Source organism: Gavia stellata, chromosome Z (genome assembly GCF_030936135.1).
Source record: "Gavia stellata isolate bGavSte3 chromosome Z, bGavSte3.hap2, whole genome shotgun sequence".
NCBI lineage: Eukaryota > Metazoa > Chordata > Aves > Gaviiformes > Gaviidae > Gavia > Gavia stellata.
This window is the reverse complement of record NC_082637.1, coordinates 28,131,490-28,154,070: the sequence shown is the minus strand read 5'-3', so window position 1 is coordinate 28,154,070 and position 22,581 is coordinate 28,131,490. Positions and strand designations below refer to the sequence as shown.

Genomic DNA, 22,581 nt, shown 5'->3' with positions numbered 1-22,581 from the left:
GTAAGAAAGCTTTTCCAATTCTTTAGTGTGCAAGAAAAAATTAAGAGCATCTTCATGGCTAAGCAGCATTTAAAATTTTTTCCTATAACAACAGTCATGAACCCCTTTTTTTTTTTGACCTGAGATGACTATCAGCATGACTGTCAGAAACCATCAGAAGACTAACATTCGCTCAGTGTTGAAGTTTAGCACTCGATTCTATGGTAAGAGCAACATTATTTTGGTGTTACAACTGGATAAGCAGAGAGCCATGATTCAGCAACTATCCACTCTTCTACACTAGAAAGTTCGCAAAGAAGTGGACCTGTACTTATCTACTCTTTTCTTACAACCAAAAGTTTCAGTCTGCCAGAACAAACCCAGGGGTGAATATAAATGCCTCAGGACAGTGCATGAATATGACAACATGCTGTGCTCTGAGAAGAGCAAGTCAGAGAGATGTAGACATCCACACCTGAGTCTACTAGGGCCTCAAGCATGCACTCAGTGCTGTAGTTCCAGCCAATACATCTCAGGAGCATTCAGGGGCAGGCAGCTGCAGAAGAGCACAAGGACCTCGTTAGGTCATGCGGAGAGGGAATTAGAAAGGCAAAAGCCCAGCTAGAGCTCAATCTGGCCACGGTCGTAAGGGATAACAGAAAACGTTTTGTTGTTAATGTATTTGTAAAAAAGAGAGCCAAGGAGAATCTCCATCCTTTACTGGATGCAGCGGGAAACATTGTCACCAAGGATAAGGAAAAGGCTGAGGTACTTAATGCCTTCTTCACCTCAGTCTTTAATAGCCACACCAGGTATCCTCAGGGTATCCAGCTCCCTGAGCTAGAAGACAAGGATGGAGAGCAAAATAAACTCCCCATGATCCAGGAGGAAGTAGTTAAGGACCTGCTGTGCCACCTGGACACTCATAAGTCTATGGGGCCTGATGGCATCCACCCAAGGGTACTGAGGGAGCTGGCGGAGGAGCTTGCCAAGCCACTCTCCATCATTTATCAACAGTCCTGGTTAACAGGGGAGGTCTTGGAAGACTGGAGGCTTGTCCATGTGATGCCCATCTACAAGAAGGGCCGGAAGGAGGATCCGGGGAACTACAGGCCTGTCAGCCTGACCTCGGTGCCAGGGAAGATTATGGAGAGGTTCATCTTGAGGGCACTCACAGGGCACATACAGGATAACCAAGGGATCAGGCCCAGCCAGCACAGGTTCATGAAAGGCAGGTCCTGCTTGACCAACCTGATCTCCTTCTATGACCAGGTGACCCACCAGGTGGATGAGGGAAAGGCTGTGGATGTTGTCTACCCGGACTTTAGTAAAGCCTTCCACACTGTCTCCCACAGAATTCTCCTAGAGAAGCTGGCGACTCGTGGCTTAGACAGGTGCACTCTTCGCTGGGTAAAAAACTGGCTGGATGGCCGAGCCCAGAGAGTCATGGTGAATGCAGTGAAATCCAGCTGGCGTCCGGTCACAAGCGGAGTCCCCCAGGGCTCAGTTTTGGGACTGGTCTTGTTTAATATCTTTACCGATGATCTGGATGAGGGGATTGAGTGCTCCCTCAGCAAGTTTGCAGATGACACCAAGTTGGGCAGGAACATTCATCTGCTCAAGGGTCGGAAGGCTCTGCAGAGGGATCTGGACAAGCTGGATTGATAGGCCAAGGCCAACTGTATGCGGTTCAACAAGGCCAAGTGCTGGGTCCTGCACTTGGGTCACAACAACCCCAGGCAATGCTACAGGCTTGGGGATGAGTGGCCGGAAAGCTGTCCCGCAGAAAAGGACCTGGGGGTGTTGATTGACAGCCGGCTGAAGATGAGCCAGCAGTGTGCCCAGGTGGCCAAAGAAGTCCAATGGCATCCTGGACTGTATCAGAAATAGTGTGGCCAGCAGGAGTAGGGAGGTGATCGTGCCCCTGTACTCGGCGCTGGTGAGGCTGCACCTCAAACACTGTGTTCAGTTTTGGGCCCCTCACTACAAGAAGGACATGGAGGTGCTGGAGTGTGTCCAGAGAAGGGCGACGAAGCTGGTGAGCGGTCTGGAGCAGAAGTCTTATGAGGAGCGGCTGCAGGAACTGGGGTTGTTCAGTCTGGAGAAGAGGAGGCTGAGGGGAGACCTCATTGCTCTCTACAATTGCCTGAAAGGGGGTTGCAGAGAGGTGGGTGTTGGTCTCTTCTCCCAAGTGACAAGTGATAGGACAAGAGGAAATGGCCTCAAGTTGCACCAGGGGAGGTTAGGCTGGATATTAGGAAAAATTTTTTTACTGAGAGAGTGGTGAAGCATTGGAGCAGGCCGCCCAGGGAAGTGGTGGAGTCACCATCACTGGAGGTGTTCAAGGAACATGTAGACGTGGCACTGTGGGACATGGTTTAGTGGGCATAGTGGTGTTGGGTTGATGGTTGGACTTGATATCTTACAGGTCTTTTCCAACCTTAATGATTCAGTGATTATGGCAGCACCTTTGCCTTTTTTAAGGAATGTATTGTTTCTATCAAATCTGATATCCTATTGGTTTTTCAAAATAAAAGTTAAGAGACAGTGATAAACTAACTTGATTTCATCTTATGAGGGTAAACAATTATTGTTCTATAACATCAAATTCTTAAAAGAGCATTTCTTTTGTACAGTTGACAGCTACAGGTTAATATTAAGTTAAGCAGAGTTTTACGGGTCGCAGGCTCCTGAAGTGAAAATAGTTAATACTGTTTATACAGAAATATCTATGATTGATCCCTACACTAAAGAGTAAATTTAAAGATACATATTTTATTTATATGCTATCAAATGCTCTAGTAACTTTCAAGGGCTATTACTGTTTAAAAAGCTAAATTCTGTGGACATAAGAGTTTTCAGTTACAGTTTTACCTTTATCCCTCTGGAGTTCATCTTTGGAAACTGCATCTGCACAGGCATCAAAGTATTTCTGTAAAGTATCAACTTGTCTACACAAGATGTCTCTAAAGGTTTCCATTTCCGCAAGCTTCTCGCGTAAGCTATGACCCTTCTGAAAATACAAGAGAAAAAAGCCTGAAGTGCTTCTACATACTCAGCAATAGCTCAATGCATAAATATATTTAAAAAAATTGGATTTCTGCAGCTATGAATAACAAATTCAAGTACGCTAAGGACATTTTAGGTAACAGTATTTCATAGCTGCTGATAATGTCAGATGAATGTAAGAAACTAATAATAATTAAATAATAAATTAAAAATAATAAGTGTTCCTTACTCCTTTTGTCTACTGGTGTCAATTTTTCCTCTTGACTGCATCTGTTACTTTAGAGCATTCAACAAAAGCTTATTAAGAATGTGATCTTGCATGCTACCAACTTTATACCTATTTGCTTGAAAACCGTCAGCTATAGTTTAAGATCTTTGTTCCAATCTTTACTCCCCTTTCTTGTGTTGCTCCTCTTCTGCTCTCCCAGAAGTACAGTCCACCCAAATTCATGTTAAATGTTTATATGCATGAGACAAGGAAAGCCATATTAATCAAGTCACAGAATCAGCATTCCTTTTCATTTAGAGGCCCTGATATTCTGAGTAGTAAACTAGGAAAGGTTAGTAAATGCTCCCACAGGTTTGATTTTCTTGCCATTGGAAGATGACGCCACAGTTTAAAAGGGGCAACTCCACAGAGGCATGAGAGAGCTTCCTGTATGATCTGTTCAGCATCATATGATGAATTACTAACATTTACAGTAAACCAAGTATTTTGTATTTATTCCTATAATTGTGTGAATGTGTCTTCACATAAGTATTTCTCCTCCAGTTGCATGTGTTATTTACGCACCAATACCAAGAAAACTTTATTCACTAACCTTGAATGAAGAGGTGGATGTTGCAGAGTATCCACTGGCTCCAGAAACAAGAGACACCATGGAGCCATGGCGTCGTAAACTTGACTCTGATCCATAGCCAGATTCAGTCTGAAAAACAAACCACACACAAAACTAGAATGCTGAGGCTTTTAATAAAAAAGAAATAATGCAAGCAAGATTAATGTCACTTGCTCTGAAACCAGTCCATTTGTTTCTTGTCAGGAAGCAGCAGGGGCTTAATAACTCAAATTGTGCCTGCATATTTAAGATGTTGATGCAGCATATGTAAAGCTACTATGAATCTACTTTTTGTTATCATAATGATCTGTAAAAAATTACTTATCTACAAACTATTATGTACTCCCGAAAGAATAAGGCAACATATATTTAAGGGTTCAAAAAAGGGACAATATTCCATTATTTTGGTTTATGTCATCCCTACCAAGCAATTTTCAAATAGCATTCAAAACCCTACAGTACTCCACAACTAATCAGGGGATTAACATGGTTCAGTCTGAAGACAATCAGCCTCAGTCAATCCTTCTAATCATTCAAACAGTGCCATTTTTAAAAGCAACAAAATGGAGATCATAGAAAAACAGACAATTACTGCTAGCAAGTTTTTTTTAGCTTGTTCCAGGCTTCTTTAGCAAAATTCTTTATACTAGACTGAAATTATTTTTTACAAAGAACAGAAGTCTACATAAAACAAGGTAAGATAGTAAAAGCAAGAAAGAAAAGACAATAATAGTAACTAATTAAATAATAAAAACCCATCTCTTGATTAAAACAACATTATAAAGACATAAAAATATAAAGTTTGACACATTTTCTCACAAATGAAACAGAAGCAGACACTGAGGAACTGGAAGAAGAATATTTCCCTAAAGGTTAACATAAACGGCCTATGCATGGCAAAAGAGAAGAAAAACTCTGAAAGAGAATGTAAGAAAAACAGATGGTTCAGGGTATATTTGAAATACTTTTAATAGATGAGTTTGATCAAGCAGTGACAACATTGTGAAGGACTTTTGACAGAAATAAGAAATTCTGCAGTAGCACAGAAATTCAGATGGGGCAGGGAGAATGGGAGACCAAATAAATGATATAGAACAAACAAGAAGCAACAATGTAATTGTAGCTGCTGGACTTTTTATAGAAAACTTAGAAACTGCATAGGCTTTGGGAAGGCAGGAGAGTGCTGATAAATTAAGATGCAAATGAACTTAAGGAGTATTAAAAGCAAGGAGGAGGGACAAAAAGTTGTTTGAAGTGTTGGTTAAAACAGGAGGATTTAGATAATACATGCTTTGTCCCGCACACTGCAGTATGTTTGGGTTACAAATGAGCAGTGGCAGAGAAACGCAGTTTTAGAGAAATGAAGGTATGACTGCAAAAAGAAATGAGAGTCCCAGAGTTGTCAACGTCATTCCTGAATGAGATTATACAGCACAACCAAGCAAGAAGGAACCAAGAGTCAATTTCTATCTGGCCCATTTAACTGGGAATGAGGTGGAAGACCGGAATGCATTGAGGAAGCATAAGAGAAACAGGATGAGTATCAAAAGTTGAAATGGAGTTGAAAAATGAATATTACCAAGAAATGCAAACGTAGTTAGAAAAAGGTACTCCAAAAGTCTTGGTGGAAGAAGGCTAAGTGATCATCAACTTAAAATAAAAAAAGGGGCACTTATTAAATCTTTTGAATTTACAAGGCACATCTTCAGTTCATTGCTTAATTTAGCAAAAAATTAGAAATACTGCAACTTATCTGAACTAGCAGAAATAGAAGTTTATGTTTAATGACAGCATAGAATGAAATGATAGAACACAAGAGTATCCTTGTTAAGTCATACTATACGGATGAATTAACCGCTTTTTAATTTCTGCTATAAATAATGCATTTAAAGCTATTTTATACTGAGCAAGAGTCCTACAAAAAATAGCTACATAAGTGTAGCAACCAAAGTGCTAAAAGCTCAATTTTTCAAGAATTAGTCCTACTATTTGTTTTAAAGCTTGGCTTTAAAATATCTATTGGAATAAGCTTTTTATTAAAAACATTCACATTGGATACATGGGGCTTTTTTAGAATATCACTTCAAGTGTTAAGCAGTACACCTGGCTTTGGTAATGTATTTGGGATATTGGACCACATTTTGAATTGCAATGCAATTCAGTGCAAAGATTATACCTTAATTCACTGGTTGTAATTTTAAGTATAACAGAAATCAAATAATGAAGCTTTGATTAGTTTTTTTGCAAATGCTCAAGTAAGGGCTTTTTGGCTCTTTTTATGGGCTTTAAGTCCTCCAAAGGCTTGACAAGTAAAAACGAAGTAGGTAAGGGAATAAAAGGATTTTTTTTAAGGGACAAGTAAGAGTTTTGGGCATACAACTATTTTGTTTCAGAAGTGTTTAATGAGCACAAACCTCAAAAGGGCATTTTTTAAGAGTCACACAACACTTTGAAGCATGAAACATTTCTTCTAGATTTGCATTTAGAGGAAATCCTAAAAAAGTGTCACTGTTTTACTGGTAACTTCAGTGTTTATTTAATCAAATATTAAGATATTTAAGATATTAAGATGCTACAAATATTAAGATGGCTCAATGTGCTTTTACTACAGTCAGTTTGACAGTGGGCACTCATTCTATTTTCTCTGTAAGTTGTACACACTAGAAAGAAGGTAAAATTGATTTCAATAGGATATGACTTAATGAACAGATCAAATTTAAAATTTGGCCAAAGCATCCATTGCATTGAGGTCAGAGCATTTTAAGGACAGCAAATGTCTTCTGAGTGCCTTCTCCTTTAAGTGAGAAAGACACACCTATGCAAAGCCTGGATTTAAGCTTAGGAAGTGAAATTTCTGAATTTCTGTATTTGAAGATTTAATCAAACTCACATCTTAATAGTACTTCTCTAGAACTTACAAGAATAGATGTAATCTTAGAAGTAGAAAATCTGATGACTTATATTCTACATTTGAATTAAATCCTTCTCTTCCAATATTACCCATACAGTCAATGCTCAGTTAATTTAGTTCACAAAATAAAAGCTAAGCGTGAAAGAAAAACAACTTCTTTCCATATCTATATGTAAGCTTGATTTTTTTTAAGGTACCTTTTCAGCAGTATATTTATTTGACTGTCATTTATGCTTGTGATTAATTTATCAGTTTATCCATGCTTCAGCTTTGCATACGACACAGCATATACAGCTATCAGCTGTATACAGCTATCAGCTTGCTAACCTTACCAATAAAAAGGTGCTACATAAAAAGCATTTATGCAGTTTTAACTATTTGCAATCAAGGAGCAAATTCAGCAGATGGAACAGCACACAACATGAATCCAAAGCATATGCATTTACAGATCACGTTCACAAAACTGTTTCAGACAATTATGTTTTAATAGCCAAGGGGAAAAAAATTAAAATTACATCAATAATACTTATTTGTCAGAAGAAACAGAAAATAAGTATTCCTTTGTAACTGATGCAGAGACAAGCCATCCAGCTCACAGCAGACACATGCAAACAGCTTAAACAAACAATGAAAGCATGCATCATGCAAAGCCCCACCATTCTACTACCGCAACATCTAAATGAGAGCAGGTCACTGCCGCATTTATGTCTTGCAAAGCAGTTCATCATTAACTATTCACTGCAGAAATACTCAATTACATTGAGATGAGGAATGTTGACATAAGCTTCTTCTGTTCACACATTTTTTAATTTCCCAAGATAAAAATTGGAAAAGCAGGTAGAGTCCATATGATAGAAGCTAACAGTCTCCGCTTGAAAACAAAATAACTTGCAGAAGTTGTATCAATTCATACCATCAAGCACTAATGCTAAATTACCATGCTCAGTATATAGATGCAGTTCTTCGAAATTCCATGCATACATCACAGCTTCAAAGCTACACTGAAACGGGCATTTGTTAGTACATTGCAACACCTTCAGCTTTCTACGGCAGTGCACAAAATCCATTAATCCCTTTGAAATGCTTTTTCGTTATGATAGACGAGAGGGAAGAGCCACATGATCCAAAGCTTCATGTGATTCTTTACTGGAGCAGTTGCTGGTATCAGCAACAACGCAGTAAGTCAGAAAAGTTGCTTTCAGTAAAATAGCTAAGTATTTGCAGAATCACATTGCAGACCTCCATTACGGCTCACACTGATCCGCCAGTTAAGGATTTCCTAAAGCAGGTCAATAATACTCTCGAGTAAAGCACAGACTCACAGGAAAGCTCCCCCACTTAAGGAAAAAATAAAGCAAATTATTCTCCCACGTCTTCAAGGAATTATTTTGATTATGTCTCAATCTAGTGCCTGTCAAGCACTTCAATGTATGTTTGTCGACCAAGGAAGGTATTTTCAGTTAGCATTATAAATTATTTATTATTTTACATAACACAAGCAGCAGGCAGCTCCTCCCTTTAAGGCATATGGCTCACCCTAGGAGGTGATGAAACAGACATTAGGATACAGTGACTCTAATCATGTTCTCTGCAGTATTTGTGAAAAATCCTACTAAAACATCCAAGAGATCAAGCCACAATATCTTATGAAAAACAAGAATGTAGAAAAAAGTGAAAAGACAAAATGAAAGAGCTGGAAGGTACTATGAAAGACTTGGTGGAGACTAAGCAGACAAGGTCTGTAAAACACCCATGTTTCAAGGGCAATTTTTAGACTTGCTGCAAATGTTTCAACAGATACTTGAAGAAAGAAGGGTTACTGCTAGGATAAGCCAAGGAAGGGCTACCTAGGGATGGCTGCAGACAGTAAGAACATCACAGACACTACAGGTAGGGCAATCCAGGATGCATTTCTGCGTAGTGAAATTAAAGATATAATTAATATGTGTCTGTAAGTCTGATTTTTCAATTGTTCCATAGCTGCTGACAATGGAAATTTAAAGTTTCAAAAATGAGGTAGTTATTAGCAGGAACGCAGAGGTGGCAATTTCACAATCCAGGTCACAGCAGCTGGATTATGCTTCCCCTGCCTACAGCCCTCCCAAGCACAGTGCAAGAGACTACTTAGAAAGCGAAAGAGCTTCTAACATGACCTTTCTTTGCAACTGCAAAAACAGGTAGAGAAATGTAGACATATTTCTCCTCCAACAGTGATAAATGTTGCTATTCCATAGTAAATAAGCATACTATGTGCACAGGAGGAATAAACCAGGAATTCTGAGTTTAAAAATACGTATAGTTAAAACAACTGAAAAAACAGAAACCATAGCAATATAGTCCTAAGATTACTGTAACTGCTATACTCACTGGCCCAAGGTAACAATTACCTTTTGGGTCTTTACTTCTCAAACTCCATATACTTTTCTTAAGTCACTATGTATTGCCTGCAGACAATAAGCCCCTTTAACAGCTGCATGAGCTACAGTAGTACCCAGGCTGATAAGCCCTGGAATCACATATTGCCTTCTAAAGAAAGGGAAAGGGCAGAGAAGCAGTATCAACACAAATCATTGCAGAGAGAAGAGAATGCAGGTTGACTAAGAGGCAACCAAAGGTAAATGACTGGCCTTTGATAATCTTTATCCACGTAGTTCACATCCGTGTTTAATTACATGGATGTGTACTGTTTTTCCATGAATTCTCTTAACTGTTAATGTACACAGGAAAACTATTCACCAAATATTATTCTACATCTTTAAATGCTAAGATTCCACAAAAGCTGAATAGGGAGACGCAGGTGCTCCAAAAGCAGAATGAAGAACAGCCAGGATGCCAGGCAGGAGGTCACAGAGAAGGTAAGCAACAGAATGCCTTTACTGTCCTCCTCCTCCTCCATCTTGGGAACCACTGTGTTAAAGTGCGATTTTACAGAATAAAACTCTCCCCTGAGCAAAAGTACCAAAACCTAAGCTGACAATAACTGCATCTCTCTGTATACTGACTTAATAATAAAACTAAGCAGCTTGTACTGCTGGGCCACAAGGCTACAGCAAGACTGGAAGGGGGCTACATTTGTCCCTCCTATGAATCTGGGCTGTCAGGAGAGGGACAAGTAAGGTCTGTAGAGCTATACAAGAACTAGAAATCTCCATTCTGCTATTAGACACTGTCAGGAAAAGCACTGATGTTCTGGCCTCAGCTCCCAATGCACTGAAGTAAGTGTTCTTATTTGCTTTAATGCTGTGAAAGCTAGAGGGAATAGTCATAGATTTCAAAGCATGAGTTCATTCAAATACATACTGCTTGATCTTGGTTTAAGGACAGTCCTTGCGCAACTGTGCCGTTAAAAATAAGAACAGTTCTGATCCTGAATGAAAGCACTTGACATATCATTCTTTTTAATAGTTACACGAAATTACATAAAGGTTAAATTGCATTTAATAGTTATATTAAGTATTATTACATCATCATTATGTATGAGATCCAAAAGGGAGTGTTGCCAGGGACGATGCACAAGTTCCAGCAGGCAGAGGAGCCCGCAGGCGGCAGCGAAACCTGCTGCAGGAGGCCGAGCCCCGGCCCCTGAGCGCTCCCCCCGCAGGGGCGGAGCGGGCAGGGAGGAGCCAGCACGCACCGACAGCCGCAGCAGGGCAGCAGGCGCCACGCTCGCAGGTAGCAGACCTTGAGGTAACATCTTACCTGTCTCCTTCAAAGGGGCAGGGGAGGAATGGCTGCCTCTTACTTCACTTGGTGGGGGTTTTTTAACCTATTTCAGACAGTGAAGTATTATATTCACATCACCTCTGTGTAGGAGCGGAGGAACACACCCACGATCAGTGTTACGCTGAAGAACCTTGGGCTAAAGATCATAATTGGATTTCGACAGAGAGACCATTGTTGAACAGCAGGGTTTTTTTTCACTTTTGCAGAAGGTTACTTGTTGCAAGCCTGAGCCAGTTTTGGCCCTGGAGTTGAGAAGCATACACTGTGCTTATTCAGAAGCAGCATTTTTCTATCAGGAAACCCTAGAATCCAAGGTACAGGTGCAGGCAAGGTTCTTACTTGCACAGGAAGAAATGGACTACAAAAAGCTTTACAGCAGCACAGAACAAATCCACCAGCAGGCTTATCAATAAGAAAAGCTATCAAAGGAAACGCTTCTGCAAAAAACCACAAAGATCGTTAAATCTCTTGTTCACGCAGTGATCCGTTACCCTGTCACTGCTACACACAGGAACAGACTTGTTCCCTCCACTCAATCCTCAGACATTCACCTAGCCACCAGAATAGAAATCTCTACTAAATGCTCAGCATACCCCAGTGTATGCAAGATGTAGCAAGTACTGGAGGATGAAGAAAGCTGGAAAAGAAGAAAGATGGAAAAGTCCATATTATGTTTGACAGAGGATTTAAGAAAAATTGATCTTACACCCAAAGGAAAACTATGAGAACACATCCAGTTTAAACTGCAATGTTACAACAGTAATTTGGATAAAGGCGGGGAAAAAGAGAAGTTTACTTTCAACACAGTGTTTGTTTTGCATCTCACACCCTACCAACACCAACACATTTTTCTTGACTTTCAAAACCTATTCCCTATTCTTCTTACTTCCTTCTTGCTGTAGCCCTTGTTTTTATCAGGTCTCAGCACCCACTTCCCTCAAAACCAAGGGAGGCTCACTGCACCCATTACACAGTTGAACAAAAAAGGTTATATGAAATAAGGGGCTCCCCAGGACATTCATCTTTTTGTCATGTTCCTGATACAGCTTCAGATTCCTGAAGTTGTCCAGGGTTGAAGTCTCATAAAAACAGTCCTTTTATTTGTGTCAAAATTATGTTTGCTTAGAAATAAAACCCAGTCTGGTTTAAAAGGTCTTTATGCACACAGAATCCTGCCATCAGTAGACACTTTACGCCTGTTTCCAACCATCCATCAGTTTGGCAACATAAAGATTCCATATCTGAAGCTCAAACTAACTAGGCAGTAATTCTGTCCAAAGGTAATTTGTTTTTTACAAAAGACTAACACACTAAATAGAAAGCATCAATTATAAAGTTCTGAAAGGGTAACTATATAAAACAAAAAAAGAACAGTTCTGCATGACAAGCAGAAAAGAGTTTACACGGTAAGAAACATTTGCAAGATCTTAAGTCAAACACCTGGTACACATTGGATGTACCAACATTTTTAAAAAGTTAAATGAAAACATAAACTGGTTTACAAAGGCTAGCACTACCTGATTCTATAATGTTCATGTTAGTCTGTGGGTCAAGAACAAGCTTTTGTTGATAAAACGCTGAAGTGATAAGTTATCTTAACACTTCAACTGTTTAGATGCAAGACCTAGTCCCAGATGCAGAAAGGCAAAGATATGCACATAGTGCAGTTCCCACCTCAAAAAACTTTAGAAGTGAATTTAGATTATACTAAGAGCTCTTTATGATTTGAGTTTAAATTAAAGGGCACATTTGGATATCCAAAAGGATAAAAACTCCGATCATTTCCAAAAGCTTCCTGAATCACCAACCTGAAGCATGACAGTATGTCCTCCCATCACAAGATATCAAGATATACTGTGTTCTAACAGGTCAGGACTGGGTAGCTTAAGTCTCCATACACCCCATATTACTTCTGCATTAGTTTATTTAGGTACAAGCATTTGGAAAGATACCAGTTCATTTAATCTCCCCAAGTCAATATCCTGTGTGACCACTAGAGGGAAATAGCAAGAAGGAAACAGACACGTCTAAAGGTTACTATTGGTCAAAGCCCAACAGTAACCCTTATCCTGTTTCTGCCTCAAGTCCCTGGGCATATAAAGCTCCTTTCCTTGGCAGACAATTAAAAACAGAGCAGTGTTACCTTTAGCCTTTATAATTACATTTGAGACACATAGCTAAGTGAGGATGAAGTTTTCCACACAGTGTGCAAGAAGTAACAATGACATCTATTGCTGAAAGAACGACAGTGAATCAGAAGTTTTAACAGGGATGAATGAAATTATTCTGAATTCACACCTCTCAGCCAGTTCAAAACAGTGAACCAACTAACACCACCTTAATTTCCAGTTAAGATTGCCCAAAGTCATTAGCACCGAATTAAACACTCTGACAAATGTTTAGGCACAGATTTCTTAAAACTTCATCTAACATCAAGTAGTTAGGCTCAATATAATTTAGCTTTAAAAAAGGACGCTTAATATGTGACGTACAGAAAACTGGGCACCTCGGTCCCAAGTACCATGTCAGGGCAGAAGACTTTTCTTCACATTCTCAACTGCTCTGACATTAGTCTGCAGCTGTCAAACATACAGCTCATTGTGAAAAGGAGTTTTATATACCAGTCAGATGAACGGGCATAGGGTTTGTTCACGTACAGAGTATGCATTAAGTAGGTTCTCACCAAACTAGTTTTCCCCGTATGCATATGCACTTTGAGAAGCATAAGAAGAAACAAAGTTCCCGTGAAAAGTCATGCAGTAGTGATACAGAGACATTTCATATGAAGTGAGTGATCTACTCTATTCATAACGCTTAAGTTTAAGCTGGCTTATTAGGAGTTTGTAGAACTGTTTCATGCAATGTAACCTTCAGAAAGCTAATCTCTGATAATTAAAATGTTATCTGACATTACACACAGTGTCAGTAAAAATATTAAATTCAACTTAATCTGCCAATGCAAAACCACCCCCCACACTATCATTACTAATTCACCCGAAAAGAAACAGGACTGCTTTTATTTGCTGAAAGGCAACACCCTCTATGCAAGACAATAGGAAAAAAAAAAAATTCAAGCACAGCACAGGTCTCTACAATAAACTGACCTATCCTGCCCTTGAAGGAAAACCTGGGAACTGGTGGAAAAACAGCTCACATAAGGCTGCTTCTAGTGCCCCAGAAGAAAGCAAACCAAAGGATCTAGGCTCTAAAATGCTCAGGACTGTGAAAATAAGCATTATCACCAGTTTTATATAGGATTGTAATACTGTTGGCCATCGTTAGGTTGTGCATTAAGCTGTGGGTCACCTTTTTTGTTCTTACTGATTTCCAGAAGGGTAATAAAGTATAAACAAGACAAAGGATGCCAGTGCAGTGCTGGGTACCAACACAAAAACCTCCCTGCAATAAGAATTAGCTAGAGAACAGTGTACTACTAGTAAAACAAGCAGTTTAGTAACCTATTCTAACTCAGTCTTCTAGTAACTGAGCTGCCTCATTTCACTACAGCACCACTGTGTTTTGTACAAGCTGTAGGAGCACCTTCTGCAAGAACTTGTGCCTTAACTGCATACTGCACTATGAAAAGTCCAGGTAACTGCAGAAACACATTCAGTATGTATGTCCTCAGAATAAATTACTTTTTAGACCCATATATTTTCTACATACTGCTGAAGTCCAATCCCATTGCTGGTTCCCTTACAACAGTATATCCCTGAAGAATTCATTATGAGAAAGTGACACATTTTAAGAGCTCACAAACTGCTCAAAACACTGATGTTATTGCCTGCAGACACCAGAGCATGTGTATGAGGGAGTGGCTTAAGACTTAAGGAGAATGGCCATATTCTTGCTGTTATTTGCTTTTAATTGCAACACATTAAGAGCTGACTTCAATCCATTGCTAAGTGAGGGGACGAAGACTCCCACCTGATGGTAGGCGAGGCAAGGTGTTCCCTGCCCATTCTGCACTGCACTGACAAAATGCATATTCTGCCACCAGATCTTCATATTGTGACAGATCTGCATATAGTCCAGTTTAGGCATGACAAAGTAGCAGCCATGAAAATGGCAGTGAAGTAAAGCTATGATATCTTCATCCAAAAGCACTCCAGACTCCAAGCTGCCCCACAGTCTAGGGTAGTAACGGAAAACTTTGCAGATTGCCTGTGTATCACAGGGCTCTAAAAAGATAAAGACTTTTCTTGAAGCATTTTATGTCAAGGCACTACAAATCAATGAGGCTGTCAGAAAACCTTTCCATCCAGGTGACACACAAGTTTTGCTTCTAATTGCAGCCTCAGGTCACATATTGCAGACTTCCTTTTCATATGATGAAGCCCAAACACATAACTGAGCATGGTTTTACTCCAGGTGCATCACCTGTCTACTCACATGGATACTCCAAGAAAAGAGGCTATGTATGACTGGTACTGCCAGCTGAACACTCTTGATCTATTAAAGACATATCTAGCAGCCATGACGGCCTCTTTTCAAGAATTAAAACACCAACCAGCCCAGTAAGTCTCTGAAGACCAATTAGATACACTTGCACAAACCTTAAATCCTATGTGTCATTTGATTAGGTTATGGGAAGTGTAGACCAAATAGCTGTTGTTGCTTATCTTTGCACTTTCTTTTAACATTTCAAAATGGCAGGTTTACCTAACAGATTTCCTCAAACCTACTAATACCACTAAACACATGAAATAGGTACTTCATTTTCTGCTTAACCTCATTTAGCATATTTGGGGGCAGGTAGAAACAAGAATGGAAATAAGCAGAAGCTGCACCTTTGAACAGTGCAAGAATAAAGCAAAACTTCAGGAGACAAAGTTTAACCAGATCTTTTATTTATGAAGTCTGAAAACTAGCAAATTCAGGCGATAAAATTTCACTTTGTTAGAAAAGGATCATTTCGAGAGAGGAATGAGGAACCCTTTTGCTGTGAAGCAGAAAATATTATAACATGAGCAAGGAAGAATTGAACTGCTGTAACAAATGTGGTTTTATCACAGAATCAGAATGACTAGGTTGCAAAGTATCTCTAGTACCACCTCCTGCTCAGAGCATATCCAATAAGGTACCCAGGCCTCCACCCCATAAGAATGCATTCTTCAGAGAATTATAGTATCTATTTTCAAAGCCAAAATGATTGTTATGAAACATAACTGGAACACACAGGCAAAGAAAGATTGGGCTGCTCCAAGTGAAACAATCTGCATTGTTTATAATTAATCAAGTGTGTTGGGCTGGAATGGAGTGAAAGGTTTAGTCCAGCTTTAAACAGTCTCAACTGTAACTACTTATTAATAAAGCTGCAGCTTACAGTTGCTGTTCGAACATGGGCCCAAGAGCGGCAGAAGGGTGCCGTGACAGACAAAGAACTATTTTTTTCTTTCCTGAAAGGGAAATTTCAACAGTTTGGAAGTGACAGCACTTAGGTTTGTTGCAGCATGTGCTTGTGTAGACAACTGAAACTGCTGATTCACTGGCTTTCCCCTGAAGTCTTCTTTCAGGAAATACACAGTTTCCAGCAACAAGTGCACTTAGCAAATTTAGTAACATTTAATGGCAAGCAATACCGTATTTATTAAAGAGTTCCTGTTGAAAACAGTGCTAAAATAATGGAATGTGTAAGACATACCCAAGCTTAGTTTTCCTCCCTCAAAGAGCATATTTGATTCAACTTTAAAGAAAGAAACTTTTGTTATTTCCAGCAAAGAACTAATAACTTGAGCAATCCATCTAATATTCCCCTGAAAGCACAGCTTCTCTACAACATCTGTAAGTTTCACTACCAGCATCATAACATACATCAGGGCAAGTAGTTCTTATGAGCTGAGCAGCCTCAGCTGTATTTGCTTGCTTAAACCAGCAATTTTAAGGTAATACACAAATCCCCACAAGTTATTTCAGATTACTGGGGTGGAAGAAAGATGGACATCTCTCTACTTCACTCCTCCCCCCCCCAACATTTTCTGATGCCTGTGTTTACACCAATCAATATATGACATTTAAATACTAGCAGTTAAATATTAAACCTTTCTTCCTCCCCTCCCATTTAAAATATGTATGCTCAAGACACCAGAATTTTGATTCCTCTGCAGTAACTCCATTCATTCACTTCGATGACACTAAAGTGATAGCAAATGCATATTTTCAAGCATTACCTGTTTTCAGAGAGCGAAAAGGATCTTTTTGTTGTACTACAGTGGAAATTATATTCGAAGAATTACCTTAAGAACTTCCAATAACAGCAAGTGGACATCGAATTAAAAAAGCAGGAGACGCACCAAGTCTGCAGCTGTTTTCTTTTCCAGGAGGGACATGGGGGTGGTGATGGGGGGTGTGTGTGGTTCTGTGTCTGTCCCTCTCAAAAGAACCAGAAAGTTAACTCTGAATGTTACTGAATAGGTATCATTGCTACTTGTGCACCCCACCCATGTGGCTGAGCAGCATCTACTCCCTATGGCTAGGGTGGAACTCTGGTCTGTTAGTATCAACTCAATGAGTTTCACTGTAATGAAAGCTCACTGAAGAAAACCCACCCCTTACAGAGTCTTTTTAGAAAGAAGAAAGACTGCATTTGGTAGATGAGGCATAGAAAGTACCCAAGATTTTTCTATTAAGCTGTTAATGCACAGTACTGTTTGAGCTGATGAGTAATAATTCTGAGTAAACAGCATGCAGATCTATTTGGCAAGTGTCAACTTTTAACTGTTTAACCACTCACTGCTTCCACATTGCAGCTCTGTACTTTCTGTTCTTGATACCAAGAGCTTACCCTGATTTGAAACGGCATATACCACTGAAGTCAAGCTTGACACGGGTCTCTCTCAACAAACAATATTGTTTTCAGGGAGACCATGCAAAAATGTACTGCCACTCTGCCGCAGAGAGCTCAACTCCTAGAACTACTTTATGTCATTCTGTCAGTTAGAAACATTGACATTCCCCTTATTTCTATTAAATGAAAGTATACACTATCAAAACGATCTGCCACAGTTGTTTTCATAAGGTGAGTTAATAACACCTTTGAGTTTACTACTAGAATCCCACTTGTTTATAGAAATGAGACTGGTTATTTACTGCAGAGCCAGATGCATGTTAAGTCTGGTAGCTTAGTTCCAGTCACCTCAAGACTCAGCACCAAATTTACTTTAGCCGTGTACATCACTCTTCGTTAAATAGCATTACAAAAATATTGACTGATACACTCTTACCAGCTTAGCAGTAGCATCACAAGCCTTTCATGCTATCTGATACCAAGTTAGCACTTTTCAAAGTGTTTCCTTTCACATCGTATTGCACCCACAAGGCAACGGTCTGCTAATTTGCAATTTGGCCTGTAATTTTCAGGCATTAGACATTTCTGAACACTCTGGTTCACCAGGCTGGCTATACAGTGATCAAAAAGTTATTTTAACCTTTAAGTGCATTTGAATCTTCAGTCAATTGATATGTTTAGCTCATTTAAGAGAAAGATAGGAGTAAACTATCTCAACTAAGTTCACTACCTTTTGGGGGTAGGGGGTTGAGAGAAGGAGAGTTCAAGGCCTCTGCTAAGATTATGAAGACTACCTGTTAATGCTCTGACTACATGGAGGAGAAACTTTTTCATTAGGAACATATGGTAGACAGTGATCACAGCTTTCATGGATACAAAGATTTAAGATTATCTTAAGTGCACATACCATACGTATACAGCTTCAGACTCAAGATAAGCAGCTCCCAACAAAGTAACAAGCAAGCTCAGCTATCAACCAAGATACCACTAAACGATCTAGCCTTTCCTCACCCAGCCAGTCTCCATACTTTAGAAAGTACTAGCACAAGCACAATCACTTAAGAAACTGAACCAAACCCAAGCAGCACAAAGAATTATTTCTGGAAAGAAACAAAAACCCCAGACAGCAGAGTTGGAAAGACTGAAACTGACAGAAGAGCAGCAAAAACTCAACACTTGCATACACTGGAAAAAATGAAGTTAAAGGTTTACTTGGTTATAGGAAATAACAAGACAGGTAACAATCTGTAGATAGTTCTAGAGATGAATCAGATTTAGCGGTTCTCAAGCTGAGTAAGTAAAAAAAATCATGGTGTTGCAAAACAGGGTAGTTGACAAGACCCAGAAAATAATCCTACGTTCTATACAACATCTGTAAGACTCAGTAGGAATACTGAGTCTAATTTTGGTGCTGTACCTCAACGAAAGATGAGGACTGATTTTGGAAGAGACCCATACAAGGTATCAGAGGTTGTAAAAGATGTCCACATGAACTACAATTGAGGAATGGGGAGCTGTTCAGACCAACATAAAAAGACAAGAAATCTTAAGTGTTGCAAAGATGAAGGGAAGAATCTCCTCTCCAGATTGACTGTGAGTAAGACTACGCTATAAAGGAAAAGTCATATTAGATCAGGATGGCAAGAAGAAATACCTTTAACAGCAGAAACAGGCTAAAATGGTTCCACGACCCCCCACCGTTGTAACACTTACCAGTCCAACTTACAGTGAAACATGGCATCTAATAAGGATAACTTTAGTTTATATTAGGTGAAGAATTAGGATGGACTTTATGACTCTTCCTTCAGAAGGACCCTTCAGTTTACTTCTCCTCTGATACCTATACTAGTCAGATGTCACTGAAGAACAAAAAGGAAAAGCCAGTATTCACAGTTAAAGGACCAATGAACTGGAAAAGCTAGACAAGGTGCTTGGACTTGAGACAGCTACATCCTTCTCCTGTGTATTTCCCACTTTAGTCTGAGATTCAGGCCAAAATCCAAAATAAACTTACTACTGCAGAGTGCAGAAGACTATGCTTGGACTTATTTTTTGTTTAGTTATCAGGGAGTATTTGTGTAAACACTTCAAATTCGGCTTTGAAGGGAGATATCAAATGTGAATACACAAGAACTTAAGTTACATATTTTATGTTAACATACAACAGTAACAAAACAGCAACAAAAGCAGATCTAAGTTCCTGCGTAAGCTTGAGCAACAGTTGATGGTTTTCTAGTTCCCAACTGGTACACAATGTTTTTGCAACACCTTTAAGCATATGTCTCTACCACTCATGAGCAACTTGCCTACACAATTAAGGCTGTTAAACAGCTAACAACTTTTTTACAGCTTAACACAGATACCCGAATGCTGCTCTCCAGCATCCTCTCAGGCAAGCTGCACTGCTGCTTTAAGTCAGTGCCTTGCAATGCCACAGTGAGAGTGGGGCACTAGCATCCAGAGCACATACAGTATCACAGGAACTAATAGGGTATTCTACACAATACAAAGTGTCAGCATCAAACAGAAAAATTTAGACTTTGTTGATGTGCTGCAGAGCATCAGACAACAGAACAAGGCAACCCAAGTCAATTTGATAGGGAACAATAGCTGACACCACGACTACTGAAGAAACTTGTTCCAACACTTAGGCCACCGATACCAACACAGGAAAAAGGAGGCCTCACTCTCCTACAATCCTCACTATGAACCTGAGAAATAAAACCAAAGTTCAACAATATTTACCTATTCCCACACCTCCTATGCTTTCCTTCATCTGCAGTGTTGCTTCTTAAGCCAGTCTTATTTATGAATGGGTACAGAGGGGAAGTAGGGACAGAGGAACTGGTGTTCAGATGAAAAGCCAAAAAAAAAGAACAGATTAGGGAGCAACATTTTTTCCTTTTCAGATCTCAGCAACCAGTGCTGAGGAAGCAAATAATTTAAAAATCACACATTACTGAAACAGTTAAACTCTAGGAGAGGGAGTAGCTGGAGAAATGGCAACAGACACTATTCCTATTGCTCCCTCCTGTATGACATTTGAAATGACACTACTGGAAAGTATTAATTTTAAAATAATCAACAAGGCTGTATGTATAACTAGCATTCACTCATCAATATTAGAACAGATACCATTTGCTAGAAATTACTTGACAGTGCCTAGTTGTCAGCAATATAGCAAACTAGTACCAAAAAAATTAGATTTATTTATAAAGGTCATAACATCAGTGTAGACTTCTGAAGACCATTTGCACAGTGTTTCATGATGCACTTAAATATAGCCTACACAAACATCCAAACTACTTATTTCAGTGGCTCCACAAAGATCTGCCAGAGAATAGGAAAATTAAGCTTAATGTACAAAACTATACTGATGGCAGAAATTTATACTTCTCATTTAATTTCTATTTAAAAAGTTTGTTACATCAGTATGCTGAATTAAAATGTTTCTATAGCATTCCTACTTTGCATATATTCAGAATTACCTTACTAATATTAGTTTCAGTCCAGACACGCAACAGATTTGGAGTGATTTATTTGCATGTCTTTATTGAATTGTCAGTAAATTAGTTCAATTTTGGGATTCAAGAGGTGTAGAAAAGGAGAAAACTACCTTGTCTTCACAGAATGTTATAGCTCTCCTCACCATTGCTGAAAGCCTGTGGACAAGTTAAACATTAGTACCCTTGTGTACTCCACTTTTCCTGTTGATAACCTGAGCTCTATTTTTCCCAAATGAAACTCTGATATTGGTTTCTGACCAGATTACTTGGTCAGAATTTTTATGCTTTGGCATCCACTGCTAAAAAAATAGTAGTATAAGAAAGTTACCTCCAGTAGCATTTTTCAGTATTTTCTTAGTACAGCCAACTAAATATAAACTCATAGATCAATATTTACACACAATGTTCAAACAAAAGCTTGACTTAAGAAATTTCACATTAACTATACTTTAAGGCAGCCATTAGGTTGAAAGAATGGGTAGATGCACTTGTGTCTCAGTCTGAAGGTGAAGCATTCCAATTACAGAAGAAAATACGGGGAATTGAGATACTCTGGATGTTTATCAAGTTGGAAGTGAAATTTAAGGTTTCCTCTGTGTTTGAAAAAAGTTACTTGTGCATAACCTCTTGTACTTGAGTTCATAAGAGAAATAACAAAGACAGAAGGCCAAGCTTAATTTTAAGAAATACTTTAACATTGTACTTCAATATTTTACCTGATGTCCCTCATACTATTTATCCAGAAGCTGATTTGTATTACCAACAGATTTAAGCAATCTGACATTAACTCAACCTCTTAGAACTGGAACAGCTAGAACGGTTTGAGGGGGCTCCGTTAAGAGTAATCTGTGCGTCATTTTGTTATATTTAAGATGCTTCTCAAATGCACAACACTATGCTGCTCTGCTTTTAGCCACTAGGAGTTTTGCTTTTGTATGGTGTTGCACTCATGTTAGACTAGCAAAAGCCCACCTCTACCCCTTGTCCTCCTCAGACACCCGTTTGGCTGCCTTTTCTGCTTCAACATCACCATTACTGTTAGTAGCAATATTTTTCAATGTCTAACAGCACATTCAGTAATTCCATTCGAACAGTAGATTGACAAGAGAAGGCATGTAAGGTAACTTAACTTTTTTAGGTTATGTGGAAAAAAAGAACTACATTTTATGTGGTAAATAAGCATTTTGTGAAAATTTGAAGCTGAAAATTTTTCTTTTTTTTTTTGGGGGGGGGGGGGGAAGGGGCGGGTGGGGGAGAGTGTTCCACAACTGTATTCCTAAGTGCCCTTATTAACTGCAATCAAAATTAATGCTGTTCAAAGTTTGCTCTGCAGTTTTCTAAATCTATTAACCAGGATCCACATTCAGAAAATAATAGCCTCAAAACTAAATGTCCCAATTCTAGTTTATTTGTTTGGAAATGTATCAGTGTTTAATAAAGGAAGTGAGTCAACTGTTTTAATACTTATGCCTAAATTACTAGCCTGCCAAATCCAGCTTTTTGGTTTTTTACCATCTTAACAACATCTGTACTTAATGCAAAAAACTGGGATGTGAAGCATCTTACTGAGTTTGACGACTGATAATTTAAAAAACAAGTTGTAGTATAATAAAAATTTCACAAAATTAGAATTACTTACAAGTTAAACTATCTTTGACCCCCTGAGGCTGCCACACCCCAGCCCACCAAGCTATTTGGGGGAAAAAATTTCTAGAAAAGAGGCATTTCCTAAGTTTTACTCTTCCTGATGTTTCTGTATAACTCTATTCTAAGTAGCTGACTCCTATCCCAGTGTCTAATCAGCAGTAAAAACAATGAAGTAGTCAC

At 39.0% G+C, this 22,581-nt stretch overlaps 1 protein-coding gene across 2 annotated transcripts in view; it reads right to left on the bottom strand.

The window, feature by feature from the left end:
- Nucleotides 1-22,581, bottom strand: part of CERT1 (ceramide transporter 1) — an 81,078-nt gene that overhangs the window by 28,293 nt on the left and 30,204 nt on the right. For both annotated transcript variants that reach the window (XM_059833256.1, XM_059833257.1), the window contains exons 4-5: nucleotides 3,810-3,917; nucleotides 2,854-2,992 (exon numbers count right to left, since the gene is read on the bottom strand). In XM_059833256.1, coding sequence (XP_059689239.1) covers nucleotides 2,854-2,992; nucleotides 3,810-3,917 — 247 coding nt within the window. The remainder of the gene's footprint in view (nucleotides 1-2,853; nucleotides 2,993-3,809; nucleotides 3,918-22,581) is intronic.